This window comes from Neodiprion pinetum, chromosome 4 (genome assembly GCF_021155775.2).
Source record: "Neodiprion pinetum isolate iyNeoPine1 chromosome 4, iyNeoPine1.2, whole genome shotgun sequence".
NCBI classification, from domain to species: domain Eukaryota; kingdom Metazoa; phylum Arthropoda; class Insecta; order Hymenoptera; family Diprionidae; genus Neodiprion; species Neodiprion pinetum.
The window spans coordinates 42,656,058-42,680,105 of NC_060235.2; the positions used below are offsets into that span (position 1 = coordinate 42,656,058).

A 24,048-nucleotide genomic window follows, 5' to 3' on the forward strand; every position below is an offset into this window, starting at 1 on the left:
CATGGATATTTGTATTTTACCTTGAAAAATTTGTGTAACAGTAGACCTACATTGTCGATATGATTAATTGGTCACTTAAGAACAACCAGTCAACGATGAATTAAATATACATAGGTATATCTTTGGATCGCCAATTACCCGCATGTATTTTATGCGTATGAAACAGCTGGCGGTGAGTACAGCTCTTCCGAACACTCACAGCTCGATATAACACTTCATGCATAACGATGGATAATGAATTATACATCACAAGAATTCATACGAAATTACAAATACACTTGACTCTGGGTTCACTGAAATCGCCTCTCTGTTTATCAGCATTACATTGTGATTATAATAAACTCGTATTATCACCTTTACGTAAGTACGTTGGAAATAACGTATCTACCACTGAAATCCACTGGACATCGAAAATGCTACAAAAATTTTATGTACGTACTACAAAACTTCCTATTGTGTGTTCAATTTCAAATCTATTCCACACGTTACTACTATTTCCAATCAGCATGTTCAATTCATAGTTAGAATTTGTGAAAATTTTACCGTCAATAATGCGAGTAGATAATGTGAATTGCAATGAATTTTGGGAGAGGATATTTCTTACAAGATATAGTGGTTGCGCAAAAATTTCACTATAACGTATCGAAATATGTTTTACAATACGTGTCACATTTAATGCAAATTATCATACGTATGCTATGTACGTAATAGTAATATTAGTAATACTATCAGTAATAAGATGTAGTAACATTTCCTAACACGTACAAATTTTTGGGTGTAAAAAGTTTTTAAAAAATTTAAAAATTCTGTAATTCGTATCAAGAACACTATAATGTTATTTCAATCCATCAAGTGCATGGACACGTGTTAAAACCGTTTCGTTTTTCGTGTCACTTTTTCCGAATAATTTTTAGAAAAATGTGAGAAGAATAATCGATCCAAGACAATTTCCCTCATACATTTTCACGAGCTTATTTTCTCTTACTATACATCGGTTGAAACGCTGATCGGTTACAGTGCGTTTACATAATTTAGTACAAAAACATCCTCTCTAAAATCAACTTGTAACAATATGCTAGAAGCAAATCGTGAATCGCGTATTTACACATCCAAGCTATATGGTGGAATAGTCACCTATGTCGAAGAGAATTGCCTAAGAAAACTTCTAAACACAGTAAGAATATTCACAAGTTTTTACGATATACGTCGATCTACATAACAGGTTTTTTAGCACTCCCAGCTATGATTAATGACTTATCTTACAATTTATTCATTTGATGATTCTAAAAGCAACATTTGATATTGTTTAAAAGTGTTTGAAACATTTAAGAAATAAGCGAATCGAAATGAAAGCAACCGAATCCAACTTCGTCCGAATTTTTTAGTACATAATTAAAACAACTATAGCCGAAAAAAAAATAAAAAGTCTGAATTGAAAATATAGTAATGTTTATTTTATTATGTTGTACGTTAGATACAATTGTAATAGTAATAATACAATATCAATCATTCTGGTTTTTTTTCGCTTCTTTAATCATCACTGTATTATTTTACAATTCCTAGTTATATATAAATCTTTCAGATAAGAGCCATCGGACTTCCTCCCAAAGCGACATTTTTCTCGCTGCTTCACACGTTAGTTGGAGTCCGTCAACCCTCGGTTAACAACATTTACATTATTATGAACGATCGAAACTGACGGCGCTATTATCCTTATCAAAGCTTGTCAGAGTTGTGTTTCATGCTCTTAATGACATTGGTCAAATCAGGTATCAAATCCTTTTCAATCTGTTCAAATTTGTGTGTCTCGGATACGAAAATAAGCACGGACAGTCGGGAATTGATTGTGAAAAAGAAATAATGCATATAGAAAAGGTCACAAATACATATATGTTATAATACACCGTAGTCAATATATTTTACTGTATTTTTCATGTGTATCATTCAACCATCATAGTCAAACAAAGTCACATCTTTTAATTTACAGATATGAAGAGTTTTCAACCGTTTCTTAAGATATTCCACGAATGGGTATACTCACATTTGGCAGCTGTGAAATTCTCAAAAGGGGCACATTCGTCTAAATGAGTTTCATACGCAGAAAATACGTTTAGAAAAATGTGCAATTTTGCAAATCACAACTTAAACGACCATAGAAAATCTAGGAATTATTTTTTGGGACGCAATTCATGAGTCATCAACTTATTGGGAAATAAAAAACTTGCAAGGCGCTGTTCGAGAGATTTTCTAAAATCGTAGCATTTTCAAAAGACGAAAACTCAGCTACTTTGAAACGAGGATTTCGAAAAATTGAGTATTTTCTTATACATTTCAATGGGACAATCCATTTTTTAAAAAATGTACAAAGAAAGTTCAAGTAGACGAAATGATTTAGTGATTCATAAATTATAGGTATCAAAGATCAGAAGAATATTATGCTAACCGAAAAGGTCGTTCTTATTCTGCGCTTTGAACTGTAAAGTAGAAAAAAATAACCCCCCCCGATGTATTTATATATCTGTAAGCGATATTTAATGGAATAATCGTATCCAAGAGTTATATCCAAGTCGTCAAGTGTACAATAAGTAAGAACTGATAGATTTAAGAAACTGTTTGCGTAAGATTACAATATTTTCAGAAGACATAATTTCACACTACCGTTTTTTTTTCTTTACTTTCCTCAGTTTTTACAACATCCACTTTTGTCCCAAGAAGTATTTTTTCATACAAGCTGAATATATCAACTACAGAGAAAACGAGGCTGCACAACGTTGAATGAATGTTTCTAAAACTTTCGTTAAAAACGTAAAATCACCCGAGACGTTTTTCAAAAATCTCATATCAATTTCGTAGAAAACTTTCCTTTTTAATTTATACATAAATCGAAATATTTTTTAACGAATGCTCTAGAAGCCGACTGGATGGACTTAATAAATAAATAACGGTCTGCTGAACAATTGTAGGTGCGGCATAATTTCCTCTCAAGTTGTATAAAATTGATAATTAGCAGATTTCAGATGACGTCGTATTCAAACGCCCTCCCCGTAGTCGCGATCACCAACATTGATGCGATCCGGTGCAGCAGTGACGCTAAAACCAAGGATCGTGCTGTCCACTTTGTACATTTTTCCTTTTTTTGGCTTTTTTGCTTTTCCCTACAAAATGTATATGGACAATTTCATACACTTGTGGACATGTTAGCATGTAGTTAAAGCAGGAACGAGAAGCGAATATTAGTTTTCAACAGGGAAACATTGAATAGAAATAGAATTGTATGGTTAATTTTAAAGTAATTTTTAATACCAATCAATGAGCCAAGAATATACCTTGACTTCCTGAAATTCGGTCGCTGTCGCGTTAGGGTTGACAGCAGGAGCAGGCTTGCAGAGATCATCAGCTTGAGGATGAGGACGTTGAGCAGATCTCCACTTGCTACGCTTCTCGAGAAATTGTTTCGCAAATTCGCTGCACTGCTTATTGTCACCCAGGTACAATCTAACGTATTCCTTCACCTCGTAAGCTGACTCGATGTCTCGTAAGAAGCCAACGAATGTCGGAACTAAGCATGTTCAAAATGATTTTTCTTTTAAATAAACATATTTGAACAATTAGCAAGAACAAATTTGACAATTCATAAGCGATTAAACAAATTAGATTATTATTTTAGCGTTTTGTGTCCCCGTCTTATTCATTAACACTGTTAGAATCAATTTCAAGATCAATACACAAGAATAATTCTAGAATTTACATCATGTTTTTAATTCTGGTTAGGTAATTATTAATTCTTGGTTTCACCCAGAGTAAATGGTATACTAAATTTTTTCTTATTCCTTAAAAGTAAATGCAAATATAATGCTGTCCAAACTTCGAATCTGGGTTTCGTATCTGAAGTTTTGACCACTGGATTGCCTGATGGTGAGGCTGAGTAAGACGTTATAAAATGGTCCAATTCTCGCGATAATTCATGTGGAGGAACTTCGTATTTCACCTGTGATAAAGACTTCTAAGACGAAGTGTCTGTGAGACGAAACTGCTTCCAAACAGAACGAACACTCTCATGGTGAATCTTACACGGATTACCGATTCTTATTTCCAGGACAGCCCATTGCTATTAGTGATGCAAAATTGGGGGAGTTAATAACGTTCAATACTGCTTGTTTTTTCAAAATTAATTTTTTTGTCTTAAGCACCATGATTAGTCCATGCGAGATATTTTAAACAGCGATATTTCTTATTCGCTGTGTCTTTCGATAGAATTTTTTCAGAAAGTAGCAAGTGTTAAATGATACGGCAGTTTGATTTTATTTCGAATAATTTTTAGTGAGGCGATGTTTCTTGATTACAAAATTTTTACTGGAGGGCATTTAAAAGATTGTCATTCAGCTCTAGGCTGCTGTAGTAAGATTGTATTGCTGAAAAAATCCTTCGATACACATCAGTCTATAAGAATCACAAATTTTTCTTTCACTATATAAAAATTATCTACGCAATGTTAACGTAACCGAGATCTGTGAAAAGGTATAAAATCTTATAAAATTCACAGAGGTATTTTGAAACTTGCCTGACTTTTCCCAGCTAGCAAAAGTAACGTATTGTTCTCTACTTAGACTGTCAAACCACTAATACGCCGTGTAAATCGTAAAGTTCGCCAGGTTCCTGGTTTTGGGAAAATTTGCAATATTTTTCCATGTTGCAACATCCCTGTTACTAATTTTCACTGGGATGACAACATCAATTATAATGCACGTGATATTCGGGGCCTCGTGAACAAATAATATAACTACAGAATTAGTAATTCTATTAGAAAACTTACTATCAACAGACGCCTGAAGGCCGCCCAAGGCTTTGTTACACCACTGAGTGAAGTCGTCTGGCTTGGCAGTATTTTGTTCGAAGATTTTCTTGACCAATTCCCCTTCTTTTTTGTTTTTACTTTTGGTGGGTTTGTTATTTTGTTGCTGCTGCTGTTGTTGTTGTGGTTGTTGAGGTTGCTGAACGGTATTTACAGGGGCTTTGATGGTTGCCAATTGTTTAGCGGAGTGTTTTGGTGTTGGATTTATCTTCGCTGATATAGGATCATCCCAGAAACCCCCAGTGGTGGTATTCGTGCTATTAGACCAGGCCTGGTTGTTAGCGTTCGTAGCACTGTTCCAGTTCAAAGACTGGGCAGCAGTGCCCCAGATGCCGGCGCTTTGTAGTGGCACTACCGGTTCCTTTTGCGCAGCCTTTTCCTGTCTTTCCCTTTCTTGCTGCTGAAATACAGAAATGACTTAATTCTACGTAATATTTCGGAAAATCAAGAGAATTTAAACCTCGCAAGATTAGCTGGTCCCGATAGATCCAAATTCCGTAATTTATAGATTGCTGTAAAGTTCCAAAATATTCCACATTTAAACAGTTTAGTATGTAATGGCAGCTGCTTAAAAAAAAAAAAAAAAAAAAAAAAAAACAATTCGCCACAACAGCTACTTTTACCTTGGCGAGACGCTCTTGCTCTTCTTGTTGAATCTGCGCTAAACTTTTTACCACTGGCTTTGAGACGGGAGCTGCTTTTTCTGCCCATTTCAGTTGCAGACCTTTCGATATTTCTGCCATTGCTGCATCCTGGGCCACTTCTGCAGTTCTTTGCTGTGCCATTTGTTGTTGCATCAGTTGCTGTACCCTTAATTCTTCCTGTAAACAGCAGAAAGTAAGAAAAGTAGTAAACATACATATTCGCACAAATCGTAATCACTATTTTCAACGAATTATGTGGTAAAGAGTTTTATGCAGAGACATAAAATGAAAAAACTTACAGCCTTCTTTTCTCGTTCAAGCCTTTGTATCTCAGCAAGTGACGCGTGAGAAGATGGAGCTGGAGCGTGAGGAGTCTGAGCCCAAGGAGCCTTGCTGCGCTCTTGCAATTTTCTAAGTGCCTCTGCTTCCCGCCTCCGTTGCTCGGCTCGCTTTGCTTGCTCTTCGGCTTCTGTCTTTCTGCGGGCCTCCTCCTCTTTCCTACAATAATCATAACCACTTAAATTGACTAACTTACGAATCAATTTCATTCGGGAATTCTGCATAAATTAGAACTTCTAATTAAATCTAGTTCGATTATAAACGGCTATCGTACTTAATTCGTTCTTCTTCTTCACGTTTTTGTTCTTCTTCCAACTTTTTTCTCTTCTCTTTCTCCTTTCTCTGTTTCTCTTCTTGTCTCTTAGCCTCTTCCCTCTTTCTCTTCTCTTCCTCCTGTTTTTTACGGTTATTTTCCTCATCTTGTTTTCTCTTTTCCTCCCGCTTTCTCTCCTCCTCTTTGCGCTTTTTCTCCTCCTTCTTCTTCAGTTCCTCCTCTTGCTTGCGCTTCTCTTCCTCCTTTCGTTTCTTCTCTTCTTCTTTCTTTTTTCTCTCCTCTTCCGTACGCTTTGCCGCCTCTTCAGCCAATCTTGCTTTCTCTGCCTCCTCGTCTTGTTTCCTCTTAGCGCTTTCTTCATCCGCTTGTCTTTTCAATTCTTCCTGTTTCTTGAGTTGCGCTTTCTTTTTCTCCTCTTGTATTTTAAGTTTTTGCTCCTCCTGAAACACGCGGCAGTTACACTTAGTGTGACCTTAGTTTGACAGTACATTTCAAAAATGAAAATCGTTATGCAAAACAATAAATTGAAGTCATCTCTGCTAGAGCTTCACTGCAAATCACTAACCAAAGACAACACTTTTCTCATGTACACATTCATAGAGCCTGTGTAAAAACCTACCTACCTAAAAGTTCATATTATTCATTCGGTGCATTGACACAAACGCCAAATCGTCAGTAGTTTAAAGAAAAGAAAAAAAAAAAAAAAAAGCGCACTTGTGGAGTGATAGTTAACCAGGGAGTTTTCTTGTTATCAATTTTCATTAGCTCATGTAGACTTTACTCACTAGTATCTGTTGTTCAGTCTTCATTTCTTTAGTATGTAGATCCCAAAGTGAATTAGGCAATTGGCCAGGGGGCATGGCAGGAATAGGGCCCATCTGAAATTCATTACAGAGATAAAGAAACGTCCATTTCCGCTAACAGCGAAACAATTCGAATTCCACTAGCAAACTCGCTTGGGCATAACTTGTTCCTCACCTGGGATTGCCAATTCGGATTGCCAAATTGAGGTGGTGCCATTTGCGGTGGGGGGGGATGAGGCCAGACAGACTCGATTTGTGTGGCTTGTGGGTGTCCATTAACATTGAGCTGTCGCAGCAACGATTTGATGGGATTATCTTCAGGCGTGCTGGCAGGGGTAGGTGTCATGCTGGGCTGCTGAATGCCGTGTAAATTTTGTATGCCTCTCATTTGTTGCATAAGTTGTTGGACGGTGTCTATCGTTCCGGGATGGGTTGGCGTCGTCGGATGCATAGTTGGCGGGAGGTGATTCTCAGATTGAGTTTTTGCCTGAACATTTGAAATGTGGGCATTTGTGGATTCATCAAGTTTTGTATATTTATAACGCAATTTGGAAAATTAATCGTCATTACCTGTTGCATCTGTGTGAATAATTGCATTATGGGATTTGCTGGTTGGGCAGTGAGCGTAGGTACAAATGGATTAACAGTCATTGGGGATATTTCTGCCATCTCAGGTTGCTGCAGCATGTGTTGGAGTATTAATTGGTTTTGGTCTGCAGGACTCATGGAAGTCCATTGTTCAGACTGTGACAGCTTGTTTATAACTGCTGAGCGCACGTGTCGGAAAAGCAGTTGATTTTGAAGCAAACACATTTGTTGGTACTGATACAGGACCGACGGATCCTCCATTCCAGCTTTCGGAAGGGCACCAGGAATTGCGACGGGTACTGGAATTGCGACTGGTTCCGTTACCTACGTGAAATTCGACGTAAATTGTATTGGCCAAAGTGCAACATCGCTCGCTATCAATTGTTAATACTGTCGCTATCACGTGTCATGTATGAGAGCAAAAATTTTTAAAGCCAGTTCTAAATACCTTTAAAGGAGGTACGGGTGGACCAGGTATGAATGGTATTCTGCCCCACATTTTGATGAGATCACCGAGCATGGAATACCTTTCGTCGCAGGCTCTTCTTACAAGTAGATTAACGTTAAAGTATCCAGCTTTTAACCATTCCGACATTTCGCTAGCCGAAAATGGTCCCTGAACTTCACCTTGAGGGTCTCGGTAGAACCATTTCTCTTGAGTGGCCGACGCGATACCGGGAACTGGGTTGTTCGCCGAAGGTGGAACATTGGATCGTTGATCTTTGTGGGTTTCTTCATCAGCCATTAGTTTAGCCACTAACGCGTCTGCCTCTTCCTTCATCCTATCTAAATCGTCCTCAGACTTTTGTCTAACATTAGTGACAGACATCATTCCTAAAGTACTTTTACTCTTTTTTAAACCGGAATGTAAGACTGGCTTGTCATTGTTACCCACAACGGATGATTCGTTTATCGTATTGTCCGTTCTGGCCTCTTTGGCCAGTGGTGTATCCCCAGGAATTTTGTTAGAGTTTCGTGTATTTTGCATAACTGGATTCTTGTCCGAAACTTTGTCTAAATTGGTGGCACTTTGAACTTTTCTTGGTAACGAGTTAACCACAGGCGATGAACCTTTCAACGGAGTATTACTTTGAGTAGGCAGTGGTTTTGAGGGTGATACGCTACGTTTATCCTGCATCTCAGGACTCTCTTTGTCCTCAAAAGGTTGAAGGGATTTTGGTCGCTCTCTAATCCCAGTACTACTGGCAGTTATGTTAGCACGACGATTGGAAGTTTGGGGAGTTTGTCCGTGGTTAATAGGCAAGGGTTTTGAGGATGGTTTAGAATTGCTTAAATTATTTCCTTCTGACATGTGACGGATCCTCGATTCTCGATTACCCCCAGCGCTAATTATTCCGTCTTCGTCGTCGTCCGAATACATCCCTCCGTGAAATGCTCCCGACGCGTCGAAGCTTCCGCCGCTCTCGCTAGGATTCTCCGTTGCCCTGCAAGAGTAAGACCTTCATCATTTCTAAATGAGGCTGCATTAGGACCGATTTGTTAAGGGCAAATTGCTATCACAAAGCTTTCGTAATTTGACTCTTCGATGAGATTTACTGTACGATATGAAAAACCTTCAAGTACAATGTACATTATAATTGCACATCTCAAATAACAGTCATTTCATTTAATGATCCGAAGACAAACGTTGACATTTTGCGCCAGACCCAAGCAAACCATGCAAATTGTGAATTATTTTTATATCGTATTCAATTTATAACAACACTGCCAAGTTCCATAATCTCAGACAGAATGAATCGCTCTCGTTTACTTTTGTAGTCATAACACTCAAGGCACTGAGTTTGCAGAATTGCAAACCGGTAACCGAATGTTAAGTTTTGGCTAAGTAGTCATCACAGATAGGAGCTTTTTTTGCAAATTACTTAGCTGGTCTCATACAGAAACAAAGAAACAAGTCCCCGAATAATTTTGAATATCTTGATAATTACCACTCAGGTAGGTTGTCATGGTTGTCGTGATGGTTAGGTTCCCAAGTCCGAAGAGTTCGAGTCGGTGGATGATGAGATAATTCGTGAGAGGACCTGTGGCTAGCCCTGTGCTCCCAACGTGTACCACTTCTCACCTCTTCTCCCTCCACGCCATCAGGTCGTTCCAATCGATCGCCCCTCTCCGAGCCACCGCCATCACGCCAACTGCTTCTAACTGAAATTGTAATTAAATGATTTATTTTTATCTACTTTGTTTGCATGATCACAAGTCGACCTGTAAACCAGAATTGTTGGACTCTGTTCTGATCCTTTTCTAAGATCCTCCGGAACATTTCAAAAGAAAGCGTTACTCTTAGGAGTATTGGAAGCATTATTTATTGATCAAATTTTGTAATGCGATGCTGTACCAAAGAGCAGGATTTCCTTCCCAATACAGTATTCTGGTCTGTCAAGTGCTATGATTTGATCGATACTTACAGACACAGAACTCTCAGCTGGTTCTTAAAAAAAAAAAGTAACGCTAAAGTGTGGTGTTTGAATAGAGAGTATTAAGACAGTGAAATTGAAATCTATATTTTTGTTTTTTATTCACACACTAAATACTAATTTCCCAATGGCAGTGTAATTAGTAACAGTATAAAATTTTAAAACGATAAGTACGGTTTTCGATATAAGCGAAAAAAAAAAGTAAAGTTTTTTTGTTCTTGGAAGTAAAAAACAGTAAAATATAATTATCGGTAAATAAGTGAGTAAACCTGAGAAAGTGTGAGTCTTGGCGGTCGAAAGCCTAGTATGATCTATGTTACTTTTTGTGTTGCAATTAGGTTCAAAGGTGTCAATATAACACAGTTCCGTAGAGATTATCATCGAAAAACTGATAACGAAATTAGATAAGACATGAATACTGTTATCGCGTGTTATTAAATATGTTGAAAATAATTAGATAACTCCAGATGTACACAATTTTGTTCAAGCGCAAGTAAATACAAAAACGTTAATCAATTTGAAGAATATTTTGAACTGCAGAAATCTATTTGAATGCATAAGATATCTACTGACCCCATTTTTCACCACGATTACTAGAAGCCACTCTCCATCCATCGTCGTCTTCGCCAGCACGCTGCCGTCGCCAGTTCCCTTCCACGAATGACCCGCCGCCTCCACCTCGTCCCAATTCTTTTCTGGGACTAGTAGAACCATTCCAATCTCCAGGTTCAGGTCCGCCATTTCTCTCCGACCAACCTCGTTCACTCTGTGATCTGTCGAATGGTCTAGTTCTCCCCTGAGAATTGAAATCAACGGTGGCATGAAACTGCTTCGAAGCTTAGAAGGTTGCAAGCACTTGATATTAAATTCTCTTATCAAAATCATTGGCATTTGTTCACAGCTACCGAATTGTCACACATCTTCATTTATTCTGTTAAGAATAAAACTGAGATCTACCGGAAAAGGTTGTGGCTCAATTCTCGGTCCATCGCCTGGCTCGTCAAAGATGGCTCCTCGGGAGTAATGAGTCGGATAAATGCCACCTCTCCCACCTCTGCCCCGTCCTCCACGATCAACGCTGCCCCCTCTCCCTCTGCCCCCATTGTTTGTTAAACCACTATTCCAGGAGCGCTGAAATGACGGATACAGTCTATCAGAGCATTCCAACACTATTTTGGTAATTGGGTAAAGAATGTGAGAATAACGAAAGGGTTTACTTTCGGTATTGGTTTTGTTAGCTGCATGATAGTCTACCGGAGTTGAGTAGAATGTACGCAATATTTTTTTTTTTTTTTTTGGAGAAAGCGATTAATAATATACTTTTGTTTTGTTCCTATGTTTTTCAAACTCTTTAATCCAGAAACATGATCCAGTAGCGACAAGGGGCCGAGTAAGACTGAGTAGGATTTTGTTGCAATGAAGTATTTAAATAGAATAGTCTCAAAAAGTCGATTTGAATATTTTTTCCTATAGCTCTGTATGTTGCAGAAGTTTCTAATAATACTGAGTCTTCGATATAGAACTGTGAACTCTTTAACGGTAGCAGTCAGCGGTTCACTATCACATTATCACTGATTTTATGTAATAAACTTACAAACGCTTTGTTGCTACAGAATAAAAATTGATCAACTTCGGCTACGGACATATCGATTACCGCAATAGAGATGAATCTTTTTCACGACAAGGGAAGGCCAAGCAATTGAAGTGCAGAGGCTTATACAAGCCAGGAAGTTTGGCGCAAGGGCTCCAGAGAGTGGCTGTATATTTTTAGAACACGACCAAGAATGACACAGTTCCCAATATAAGATACGACACTAATACAAGACGATACAAAAATATATGTATGTGCACATATTGAATCGCATTCTATCTCTTCTTACATTTTAGTCAAATATCGATCTATTCGAAATAAAAATATTCTTACATCTTCCAAGCCATGTAGCAGTATCCATAAAATCGTAATTTCAATTTTATCCAACCTACATTTTGTTTGCTCAAATACAAATACCGTGATTCAAAGTTCAAGGTCATATCGAGTTTGAAAATATTTAGCATCGTATATATATGCAAATGGAATGTTAAATATTACGTCACACATCATTATATGCATTAGAAGAATTCTTTTTACCAAATTCAATCTCATTGAACATTACATTTCTTACCATTTAACGCCATGTATCATTGTTGTTATTTTTTTTTTTGAACAAGTCATTTCGATGTTTTCTGTAAATGATTTTATCAAATTTTCCACAAGCACAGCAATATTTCATAGTATATGATATGTGTGTGTGTGTGTGTGTGTGTGTGCGTGGGTGTATATATATTTAGTAGATATATTGACTTTTTGCATTGCAGAAACATGTTGATAAATATGGAAAATGTGCGCATATATATGTATATACATTTTCCATAATTATCACCATTTTTCTATAATGAAAAAAGTTAATAGATCTACTTTTATTTATTATAATGAATCCAGGTTTTACTTTGAATGAAACATAAGTTAAAGTTATACGAAGATTCTACTATTTACCCGTAAAGTTTAGTTGCTTACTTGTAAAATTTTTTCTAAAGTTATAACCATCAGACCGATTCAAGTTGTACTTGTACATTCCAAAAGACACAACATAACGAAGATAGATTTTCAAAAATGATAGCAAAGCAAATATTCCTAGTAAGCATATTGCAATGAGATGCATTGGCATGGTGTGTAACCTTAGTGTTTACTTTTTTTTCATTTCTGATTCTCAATTTCGAGAAGAGATTCTAACAGGAAACGAGTCATTGGGACAGAAAAGATGAGCAGGAAATAAGTTAGGTATATGTGCGGAACGGGCAGAAATTATCAAAAATATGATGATAGTAATAACAACCACATTTACCGCCTCTTCTTCTGTCATTGGTGTGAGTGCCAGCGGTTGTTGAGCTTGTATAATGTAGAGGGCAGGAAAAGAAGCGAGTGGTTCGGGTGCTTTATAATTCCGGTCAAACAGAGCTAACATCTCTTCTCGACCGTATCTATGCTCAGCTAGCTGGTAACGAGGGGTGGTCAGGATACTAGGCCCTCCCCCTCCTCCGCTGGTATTGCAACCGTCTCCTGACAAGTTGCGCAACCTGTACAATGGCAAAGTTTTGTCAGAGAGATGTGAGGAAAGGAAAAAACAGGGAAACAGAGAATAGCTTACCATGCAGACATTGATAACTATAACTTATGCGCTACATATATTATAAAATTGTGCCAGATTCAATTCTTTCTTCCTCTTTTAATCCTTTAGCTACTTTATTTATTATTTTTCAGATTCAGTTGTTCGTAATGATGCGACTAAAAGATTAAAGAAAAAAAGAAACTCGTTTTGTTGAGCAAATGACCGAATATACTTTTTGACTTGATCGTGTTGTCTTTCATGGTACACAAAAATTTTGATTGTAAATATTTAAAAATTTCAGAGTATCTTACGAATTTTTTATGCTTTATTAGTTTTTAGTGGAAGTGGGTTTTAAAGTACTTGTCCGGTCTCTAACTGACTAAGCATAGTAAAAATGTCAAGTGTGAAATGCACTATCTTTTTATGATGAGTAAATACCTTTACTTTCGGTTTTTCAATAATGACAAAGTATAGTCTTATCTAAAAATCATCATATAAATGAAAGCAAATGTCAGACAATGGTGAAAGAAAGATTCATTTATAGTTATAAAACCATCGCTTCAAAATGAAATTTTTCACTTAGATTCATCAAATACCAATCACAAGATTACCAAAATTTTTTAAATGCCAAAGAATCTGTTTGCAGGATTTATTTCTTAAAATTGTATAAATGATAGTATCTCAAAATTTTAATGAAAATTTAGATTCTGAATGATAAAATCTGCTGCCCAATCATAACGCCAGCGAAATTTTTTTAGGGAATAACTTACCACTCTGGACCAAATCTCATTGATTCCGTCATCTCGCAAAGTTAGCTGAAAAATTAAATAAAGTAGCATGAATACATGTATTTGTTTGGCACAAACGGTCAGCAAAGAAAAAATACAATAGTAAATAATAAATAACAGTCTTTATCCGGATTTGAAAAATATAATATTTAACTGTTACTTCACGTTTTGAGAATTTTTATTCAATTTCTGTTTTACTTACACCCTGGACATTCGATAACGCGGTTAAAGCTCGAGTAATTCGCGTATTGGGATGATTTCGCGTTTGAAAGGATTGATGAATTAGAACACGAAACAGATGATTTAGAATATACCTAGAATACACAATAGATGCAACAGACTGGAGAACGTAGAGGAGCCGAAATTAGCGTCACGAAAGTGTCGAGCAGCGGAAAATGAAACTGCGATATCGTTGCGCGGAAAGGAACGAATACCAGAATCGAAAGACGCGAAAACAGAAATATTCTTCCCGTTTATTTACGACATATTTTTTGACGGAGCAGAATCTACGTAGGTATGTATGCATGTAGTATCCCACAGCAGCCAAGGTGGCAATATTAACCAAACTTTTTTCGATTGTAGAAATCACGATATGCCACCGGATCATCATATTCTTTGATAAAAGTTTGTCACCAATGCTTTTGTTGCAATATTTCACTGCCAGTAGCGTCTAGTTTGCTATATAAATTATTGAAATACCTTATTGGGGTTCGGAATTATTGGGCGAATGAAACAACACACCAATATGGCCGATGGGTTTTTTGAGATAGAACGCTGAACGCATGCGTAGTGTTTTTTGTCACGTGATCAGAGATTTAAAGCCAAACCCAAATCCCCGTACAAGGCGCCACTTGTACGAAAGTGGAAGACCTCGGAAGATCTTTTGCTTCCTGCTTTTAAAAAGTACCTTTTATTTGCCTAAACGAAAGTTTTGAAGAAAAAACTGCAGATTGGCTGACCTTTGAATACCGAGTCGTTACCGAGTTCTTCAACTCTTTTGTTTTCGAAATGTGGCAAGTAAAATAAACCCAGACATAGGAACTCATTTCAACCCAACTCCGGTTTGTTTATCAATTTTTTTTTGACAGATTATATCATCAATTTTAATCCTTCCACTTACTTATGTCCTAATGTACGTTACAACTGTGACGAAAATATCGGTCTGATATATTACTTTCCAACACAGACATTCATTTCAACCGACCAAGTTATTTTACCGTTCCGACTCTTTGACTTAACCGACTCCTGATTAAAGCCATATATGGTTAAAGCTGGCTGTAAAAATTAGGAAAAATTTAAGAAAGTTTTAACTGATACCGACAGATTTACGGATTATGTTTTGAAATCGAAAACAGCTATTATTTTCATCGTATCGATTTGTAGTACTATAAATCTGAATGGTAATTAATTTCTCTTTGCAATTGTGTCTAAAGGGTAAGAAAGAGACTCTTATATTTTAAGACAGTTTATTCAAAGGGATTTTAAGTCGTTACAAAGAATAGTAACAATAAAACGTTCTTTTTTCCAGATCTGTGCAACCGGCTATTTAACAGTGAATCATTTGAGCTTAAGCAAACTGCATGAAAGAATTTTTTTAGAAATCCACACCTTTGAGAAGTCATTCAGATACAGTATAGAATTAAGTTTCTCTCTGATAAAGGGACTCATTATTATAAATCAGACAAAGTAGTGCGGCTTCTTGACCACTATGCCATATTCAGCAACAGCTGGTGTCAGGTCTTCCATTGTTAACGTGTAGCGGCGATCCTTTCCTTTCGTCTTAGTATTTTGATTTGCTCCTCTCGTCTTACAGTGCTGTAACGCATCGTTAGCTATTTCAGAGATGAACTTTTGAGCTGCTAACGAAACTAACCTGACACTAAAACAAGGAGTATAGAATTGTTCCATGAGCAATTACAAACCAATAAATAATAAAATATCTATCGAATAATTCTCGTTTTACTCTTACATTCTTGGATCAGTCGTGTTGAAACCAGCTGTATGGAGATAGTGAGCGCTGATCGCATCTGGAACCTGAAATAAACTGCTTGTTTTACAAAGATATAACTTCTTCCAATATCATAGAGCGACTTACGTACAGTCGGAGTATAATCTTCAAGTTGCAGTAGAAAATCGGATAAAGGTTGCCCAGCTGATCGAGGTTCTTCGTTAGTTCCCGAATATATCGGAGGTGTGTCTCGTCCGTAACCTTCTGCCATTTCCGTAATTCAGATTTCGTTAAATCTGAGCCGCTGCAATTTCTCTAGTAACGAACGATGTTTCGATTTCTCGTAAAAACGGTTACAAGTTGTGGCTTTAGTAGCATGAAATTATTTCTAGAGGTTAAGATTATCGTGGATAGATAAAAAGGTTAATTTAGTGTAAATAAATATTGCAATCCCTCTCTCTGGCAGTACAATAAGCAGAGAGAAACCTTCGAAAACTCCAGACTAACGACAAAATCACTAAATTGGCGACACTGAGTGTCGCTCGTGGGTAGTGAGTGAAGTTGGCGGCAGATCAACGCATCTCGAATCTCTGCAAGCACTTCTGCACTTAGCACTTTAACAGACGACCACGACATTACCGATCGGGGGAATGAAGACATTACCGATGACTCAAGCACAAAATAATTACTTATCCGTAGTGAATATATGAAAATAAGAGTTGTTCGACGAATCTTATTAGATAAGATTTGTCACATCTTAGTTGGAATCAGTGGTTGGAAGGCCCCGACATTTTATGAAATACGCGAGTGCGTTCAGTACAGATATTTTCATTTGAGGTTAAGATTTTCAGCACATGCGGTAAAAATCAGTCGCTGAGAACTTGCGGCCGGAAATTGTTTTTTTTTTTTCACATGTTAATTTTGCGTATTTATCGCGCCACTTTTGCTTTTAATTATTTCGTGAACAATAATCACAATAGTTATTATCACTCTATATGATCTTTTCTATTTTTATATTCCGCTGAACGCATGAAACGTGTTCACGCCGCGATGGAGCTAGAAAATTATAGTAACATTCCATCGTCCAAAGGTATGCAAATATTTACATGACATCAATTCCATCAGTAATATATAATATAAAAATATGTTTTTTCAAGTCATGGGAATCATATTTTCTATAGCTGCGTCATTCTTTACTGTGCAGTTCGTCTTGTGGAACGAAATGTTACGCCTCAAGGAGTTACATTGGTTAATCCATCGGCTATTGCAAAAAAAGCACCGAATGATTTAGTGATGCTCGCTCTGGAGATACAAAAAGTAATTTAATCTATGCATGTCATATCATCATAATTTGTTGTTGAATCATTTTGCTTTGCAAAATATGTCTAGCATTACAATAGTGAATATTTACTACATTTCACATCGATGTTAAAGATACATTATTCAAAAAAAGGCGCTAATTAGAATACGATCAAGATTCTGTGTAATAATTTATGTATGTCATTAACAGGCGGACAATTTTGTCAAGGCTAACGCCTGCAACAAGTTACAAATAATCGCTGAGCAAATGAAGTTTCTTCAAAAGCAAGCCGAGAATGTTTTATTGGAGGCGAAACAGCATACGTACTTGCATCACGCAGCTTGTAATTTTCGAAAGCAACCAGGACACATTTACCACGTTTATATGAGAGAATCTGAACAGACATATTTCTCTATGCTAAGTCCAGAGGTAGGACAAACTTCCTCACTTCAAAGATTGATGGCAGTTCTATAAGAACTGTGATTCTATTAATCGTTTGTATTTCATTTAATTTGGTAGTCTAAATTAAACTAATTTTTTTTCCCAGGAATGGGGTGGAGACGGTCCGCCACATTCCTACAAAGGATCTTACAGATTGGAGCATGATCAGTCATGGACACCGGTTTCAAAGATGAAAAGCAAGGATGACGAGCTGCACATGATTCATAAAATTTTAGATGCAAATCAGACCTTTTCAATAACTGATGATCCTAACAGAATGAACATAGATAATTGATTTTGGAGAAACGTACTCGTTTAGCATAACTAGCCTCACGTAAAGATTATCGAAGGTAATCTTTTTTTCCTGATACTTTACCAGAAAAAAATGTTAGTCTCGGAGTTCGTCTTTGAGAATATTCCAGTACTTGGAACAAGCACCGACCTCTGCTTGACTTCTTAATCAGCTATTACAATTACCAATGAAATGTGACGGTAAAATATTAATTTGTGTATAAATATATGATGCACTCACCGCCAATGTGGCATCAATGCAGCATCGATTGATGTTTTAACAATTATGTATTTTCATTTCAAGAAACAGTCGTTTTTGTATAGTAACAAGTGTTCCTTTCATAACATTCTGCCTGGTGGCAGTCTAACAATGTATGCGTTATAACTTGCTCTAAAGAACTATTTATAGAATTTACACACCAATGTCCTGTAATGTGAACTGAAGTTTGTGTTCGATAATCGCGTGCGTCGTTGATCAACTATACAGCACTGCAATTGTCACACATTGGTGTGAATTTAAAGCTAACAGTTTCTAAAAATATTTTCCTATTCATTTACTCGGGAACAAGTGATGACTATGTAAAATATGCATAAAAATTTGATGAAAGATCAATTCATTCATGGAAGTACAATTTATATTATTTCATCGCCTCATATGCCAGTGAACAAAGTTAGTTGTCTCTAGCGAAATTAGAAAAAATTAATCTTCCAGGCTTGTAAACGTCAAATATAAGATTAGATCTTCGAATTGAATAAAGGAACGTTGAATTATAATACAAGGCGTTACTAATGAATCGTTACTAAATATTCAATGACGCTACTCTGTTTCTCGCAAATTGAACTGTCAGTATCAACAAAATGTCAAGAAACTAACGTGCATTACCACCCAGCTTTACAGTCACTTTTTTTGACTCTGTGTTGGAGTCTTTTGCGTCATGTGGTGTTCACTCTGTGCGCTGTAGAAAAAAAATTTGTTATTTTTTTCAGTGACAATAGTTGTCTACGTAGGACAAAGAAGAGAAAATACTTTCATGTTAACATAACTTATTTTAACTCACATTGTTTGGGTATTCTGAGAGGCTCAGCATCTTTTATAATACACTCATGTGTTTGAGCGTGGAATAAGTATTGCAACAAGAGCTGTTTGTCCTCTCCAACACAAGGATCGTAGAATCCTGGTAGCTGACTCTGTAGCAGTGACATGTTTTGTTAGCACGATTATGGGCCTTGGATTTCAATTTCAGGCTTAATTATCGTCATAGTTTGTTCTTTTCTTATCGAAGTTTGTCAGGCAAACGAGAGTAAACCGAAATCTTACCTTGGACGCGTTGTGTAGTACAAGTTTAGAGTCTTTGACTAAACATTGAAGAGGAATAGTAACATCTATGACTTCGTCTCTGGGCCCATTGTCGTCATCCCTTGGAGCGCGTTCTTGTGGGTAGACAAATCTTCCGTAAAGTGCTTTAGTAATGACAAGCCCCCGTTTGGCTTCCTCCTCTGATCTAATTCTGCTAAAAGTTGCCTTCATGAGATCTATAGCTGATTTGGCTTCGCGTTGCTTTTCGAGCATCCTAGTCTTGTTCAATTCCTTCTGCTTCTCTTTGTCTCGTTCTTTTTGCTCTCGGACAACAGGATCTATAATTAGCTTTTTAATCACAGTCCAAGTTATCAACGGGACGACAGTTGCGTAAAAAACTGGAGCAGGTACAACTTCCTCGCACAAATGTATGGGAAATGAATATGTTTGTGACGCTCGACTCAGCTTTATTTTCAATATCACTCCAGTAGGTACGCCAACTGAGACAGAGGCTGACAGAGAGCTGTGCTGGGACACTTTTTTTTCAGCACCATACTCGAGAAAAGCCCCAAAGGTACCAGCTCTGTAAAATTATCAATTTTGTACGGATCAGTTCATTGCATCATTGGACATTATCAAAAAAAGTATCACATGTAATGAATGAAGCGTATGAATGAACAATAGGAATAGACATTTACTTAACACATCCACGTAGTTTCAGCTGTCTTTCTTCCATTTTATAAGTATAACTGAGACTGATGTAAGAGTGAACCATCCCAAACTGCATTGTAAATGATGTATGAGACATAGACGTGTCTCTCACAATCATTGTGCTCATCGCGCTTTGTATTCCAGCTCTATACGTGAGATATCCAACGGCATGCTTATCCAATTGCATTGCTAAGGCTGCGAGTAAACAACAATTCTCATACAATAAACCCTCATTCCTACGCGGAATTATCGAAAATAACACGGGTGAAATAACTGGGGTATCGCTAGTTGATCGACTCACTTCCTACAAGACCGGGCCTTATCCCATGAGCCGTGAACTGGAGAATAGTGGCGCCATTGCAGAACAGCCTTTTTGTTAACGTTCTGAACCCCTTGAGAGATAACATCGGCCCATTACCCGCACCAACATCCAACTCAAGCCAACCCTTTGATGATATTAATCGTCTTGCCGAAACATTCACAGACCCTGTTCCTGTCCCATTCTGTGTACCCAGTTGGCCCGACATAGTCACCGTATCTCTAAGGGTGAGAGGAGCCTCGATAGACTGGCTGAACGACATCCCACTGACCTCGATTGTTGGAAATATTCGGTCACTGCTGTTGAAAATGGAAGGATGTTAAGTGAAATGAATGATAATTAATAAGTAATGTGAATATGTTCAAGTAAGTACAAACATGTCGTCGTATTCGTCGTCATATCTATTAAATATATCCGTAGCATTGATGTTGACTGTGACATTTCCTTTTGGGTTTGTCCGTTGTTGAAGCCTCCTTTCCTCTCTTTCTCGCGCCAAACGTTCATACTCTTCTCTTATTTCTTGGGGCGTTTTAGCTCTTTGGACTATTTCCCAACCTTCAGTTTCCAGACCACGCGTACCAAGGGAATCGTAAATTGCTCTTTGATGCGCATCGCTGAGCACTATTTTAAAAATGTAGAATGTTTTTTAATATCAATTTTATTTTAACTATACATCACTGGAATTTTATCCACTGCTTCTCTTTAAATTGTTTGTAATTTAAGAATATCATAATATGCAGCACTGACCTTCGTACGCTTTTTTCGTACGAGTAAAGAGAGTTTCGGCTTCTCTTTTCAGGACTGGATCGACGTGCTTGTCGGGATGATAAAGCCTGCTTTGTCTGCGATACGCATTATTGATTTCCTCGGCAGTTGCCTGAGAATATTACATATTAAATCCGAGAAAATTAAACAAGGCATTCCTTTTTTACGATCAATGAAAATCATATCTCAAGATCTGGTCATCAACGAAATAAAATTTGAGTGATTATTCTTGTTATATACTAAATTCTGTAAAATGAATGCAAACTTTATCCCATACAGAAAATCTCAAGCTTTGAAACATTGCATTTTAAATATTCTTATGGCTTTTTCTTGCAGGTGCTTGGAATGCCTGAGTTGTTTTCGTGAATAAACGGTCAAACGTTTAAAATTTCAAAAAAAAATTCCTAATTGTATATTAGCACCAAAAGATATCAGGACTGCTTTAATTTCAATTCGGAATTTAAATTCCAGTGAAAATATGTAAAACTACCCGGGTTGATGCAATAAATCTGAAAATCACGTGGGGGTTTGAGCAGAGATTGATTCGCCTCCAGCGAGGACTTGGGAGACGTAAAATGATCAATTCTTACATTTCTTGGTACGTTCAGAAAAGTGTAAAAATCTTCTTCGATCACATTATCTTGATCGCCGTCGTCATCCATTTTGAACTTTTCAAAATTACAATTAGCCCAAGTATTTCTTACGGCACTAGAAGTATTATCTATCTCCAAGTCTTCTGCTGAGTATCGTAGGTTACGAAATCGGAAATATTCGGAGACCGGGCCTGCCGGGTATACCGAGTTTCACAATTCCTGCACAGGTGGCGCTACTGATTAACTGCAATGCCGACAAAGTAGACGAGCTTACAGATTCCTGAAACCATTCTTGAATAAATGCATCTGATTAACAACGATTCACAAAATTTTATACAGCATGGCCGTTTTCGATTATTCGAAAATCTTGCAGCGAAAGCTACTGTGGTCAGTAACTGACGAACGGTATTCATTCAGTAACTACAGTCCCACAGAGTCGGAAGACTCTCTTGAGAGAGGAGAGCCGGTTAGGATGCATTCTGGAGTACCGGCATGATCGACAGTGATGATTTTTCCTTTACCAACTGACCCGCGCAAAAATCACAGAGGACGTTACGCTACTAAACAATCTTGGCTAACATCTTCATTTATAATTCAAGTCTTGGAAATTAAGAAAGTTAGTTTCTCGTTTAGCTCATTTTGCCGCTGAATTCACGATGTTTTAAAAAAATTGCAATGGCGGTACTCGAAATCTATTGTTTATTATATTGGAATCAATATCTACAAAGATGCTCCTTACAAAGTCTATTCGATAAGTATTTTTAGACGTCACTGAGATTTTTTGTTTGCCGGACTGTCCATGTCAGAGACGACTTTAGGTATAATATTTATTTTAGAAACTGACCTCTATTAGATCCTGCAAAAATAAGACAAGAAAAAAACTTTTCCACTCAAAAGCTGGGAACAAAGTTCAGCTCGAGAATAAAAAGCAAGCGTGTGATCAGACTTCGCGAACGCGGCAAAAAGTTGTTTTGATTTAAAAATGTGATAGTCCTGCTGCTCTCGTTACGTTTCCGAGTCCTGAGTTCTCTCTTTATCCTCCTTCTCTATGTATATTTTCTCTCACCCCGTCTTCATCCTCTTCTTTGTTCTTTGCCCTACGTAATTTTTTTTTATCGCTATTTTATGGTTCTTCGTTTGTTCCCATAGTACTTATATTAGGCGCGATTATACCAGAGGATCATAAATTCGCTGCAGCGAAAGGTTTTACACGCAGATCTTTCCAAATTGTACAGCCATCGAACCGTCACATGATTTCGGAAAACATTCTACTATCTACTGAAATATGAAATATTTTATAGAAGTCTTCGTACGGTTGAACGCTGTGAACCAAGACAAACTACCACAATATTTCAAGTCAGTGTTCTCTAGTCCAGGGTATAATTTTTTAACTCTTACAACGTTTTTTATATAATGCATTATAACGTACGCGGATTATACATTATATTTTTCTTGTACAACATACGCGTTTTATACTCTTCTTAATCCCGTCTCCGTTAGACTCCCGAGTCGGAACATGCCGCAGTTAAAACCGAAAACTTAATACGGCACGACCGCCTTAGCTAAAAACGCTCGTAAATTAAGGCGCCGCTGTTTAGGTCGCCACGTTTATGAAACCCACACCCACATCGAGCATTCGAGCAGCTAACAATGCTCTTGCTCTTGGTTCTCCTCGAATGACCGACCATCGAACGATATTGCCTTACACGTCGACTTTCAAACCCATGCGGTAGCTCTTGGTCTTGGATTTACAAAAAAGTGTATCCCGTAGGGTATCAAATCCATTACACCAGAAGACGAACAATTAAAACATGAAATTTCGAAAGGAATTAGTATCACGCGGTTTCGTTGACCTTCTAACCGGTAACCAAGAATTATAATTTAATGATTTCATTCCAATCAATATACCGGCGTAAGCGTGGAAATAATGCGCGTAAAACTGTAAGTCGAAACGAAATCAAGCAAGCATTTAAAAAAATTGCGGAAGGATGGATGGAACAAAGTGTACGGGTGAAAATATATTTGTACACGTATACCGCTAAATGATTTATCAAGTTGGGATACATATAGTATGTTATGAAACTTGCGGTTGTCTGTTTGAACTACATGCCAAGCTAATGCATTGCAATAATAACACTTTAGGGCAGTTTTTAAACAGCGTATTAAACACTGGCGAATTTTTTGTCAGCGTTTATTTATCGTGTTTCGTTTCATGCTTATTATAGGTTACCGGTATAAGTGGTTCAGTCTGGAGGAATAAATAACGCTGGGAAATGTAATTTTTCTGAATAACATGAGTAAGAAGGTGTGAAAAGCCGATGAAATCCATCAATTTTGCAAAGTTCACCGTAAAACAATCAAGTAAAAGGTAGCGTGGATCACTTGCTGAATTCTTTTCAATTCCGTATTACACGCTATAATAAAAAATGAAAATAATGATCTCAGGAAAAGGGTTGCAGAACGGATAAGAAATGGGCAAGAAAGATGAGAGGTTCGGATTGAAGCTGCCGTATG

General features: G+C 37.3%; 4 protein-coding genes across 14 annotated transcripts; 1 reads left to right on the top strand and 3 right to left on the bottom strand.

Annotated features, from left to right (window-relative positions):
• Positions 1-785: 785 nt before the first annotated feature.
• LOC124217814 (GRB10-interacting GYF protein 2) lies at positions 786-14,716 on the bottom strand. 9 transcript variants are annotated; one of them, XM_046623894.2, is made up of 16 exons: positions 14,569-14,662; positions 13,852-13,896; positions 12,818-13,049; positions 10,893-11,066; positions 10,509-10,731; positions 9,450-9,663; positions 7,949-8,945; positions 7,483-7,824; positions 7,088-7,399; positions 6,895-6,987; positions 6,110-6,549; positions 5,796-5,994; positions 5,476-5,673; positions 4,814-5,252; positions 3,327-3,559; positions 786-3,155 (listed from the first exon to the last, which is right to left on the bottom strand). In XM_046623894.2, exons 2-16 carry the CDS (start codon positions 13,881-13,883, stop codon positions 3,030-3,032), a joined length of 4,254 nt encoding a protein of 1,417 aa, XP_046479850.1. In that variant the 5' UTR covers positions 13,884-13,896; positions 14,569-14,662; the 3' UTR covers positions 786-3,029. The 9 variants fall into 9 exon arrangements, with proteins under 9 accessions (XP_046479850.1, XP_046479848.1, XP_068991771.1 ...); XM_046623892.2 differs by having other exon boundaries at positions 7,949-8,960; XM_069135670.1 differs by having other exon boundaries at positions 12,809-13,049.
• Positions 14,717-15,318: 602 nt separating this feature from the next.
• Positions 15,319-16,368, bottom strand: LOC124217820 (transcription initiation factor TFIID subunit 10). The gene is made up of 3 exons (XM_046623908.2): positions 15,969-16,368; positions 15,839-15,903; positions 15,319-15,748 (listed from the first exon to the last, which is right to left on the bottom strand). Exons 1-3 carry the CDS (start codon positions 16,086-16,088, stop codon positions 15,547-15,549), a joined length of 387 nt encoding a protein of 128 aa, XP_046479864.1. The 5' UTR covers positions 16,089-16,368; the 3' UTR covers positions 15,319-15,546.
• Positions 16,354-18,133, top strand: LOC124217819 (uncharacterized protein C1orf50 homolog). 2 transcript variants are annotated; one of them, XM_046623907.2, is made up of 4 exons: positions 16,354-16,624; positions 17,022-17,134; positions 17,328-17,546; positions 17,665-18,133. In XM_046623907.2, exons 1-4 carry the CDS (start codon positions 16,612-16,614, stop codon positions 17,851-17,853), a joined length of 534 nt encoding a protein of 177 aa, XP_046479863.1. In that variant the 5' UTR covers positions 16,354-16,611; the 3' UTR covers positions 17,854-18,133. The 2 variants fall into 2 exon arrangements, with proteins under 2 accessions (XP_046479863.1, XP_046479862.1); XM_046623906.2 differs by having other exon boundaries at positions 16,365-16,907.
• LOC124217815 (dnaJ homolog subfamily C member 11) lies at positions 17,930-21,723 on the bottom strand. 2 transcript variants are annotated; one of them, XM_046623896.1, is made up of 8 exons: positions 21,532-21,723; positions 20,924-21,053; positions 20,554-20,797; positions 20,159-20,472; positions 19,845-20,052; positions 19,168-19,729; positions 18,908-19,037; positions 17,930-18,805 (listed from the first exon to the last, which is right to left on the bottom strand). In XM_046623896.1, exons 1-8 carry the CDS (start codon positions 21,601-21,603, stop codon positions 18,783-18,785), a joined length of 1,683 nt encoding a protein of 560 aa, XP_046479852.1. In that variant the 5' UTR covers positions 21,604-21,723; the 3' UTR covers positions 17,930-18,782. The 2 variants fall into 2 exon arrangements, with proteins under 2 accessions (XP_046479852.1, XP_046479851.1); XM_046623895.2 differs by having other exon boundaries at positions 20,159-20,475.
• Positions 21,724-24,048: the final 2,325 nt, after the last annotated feature.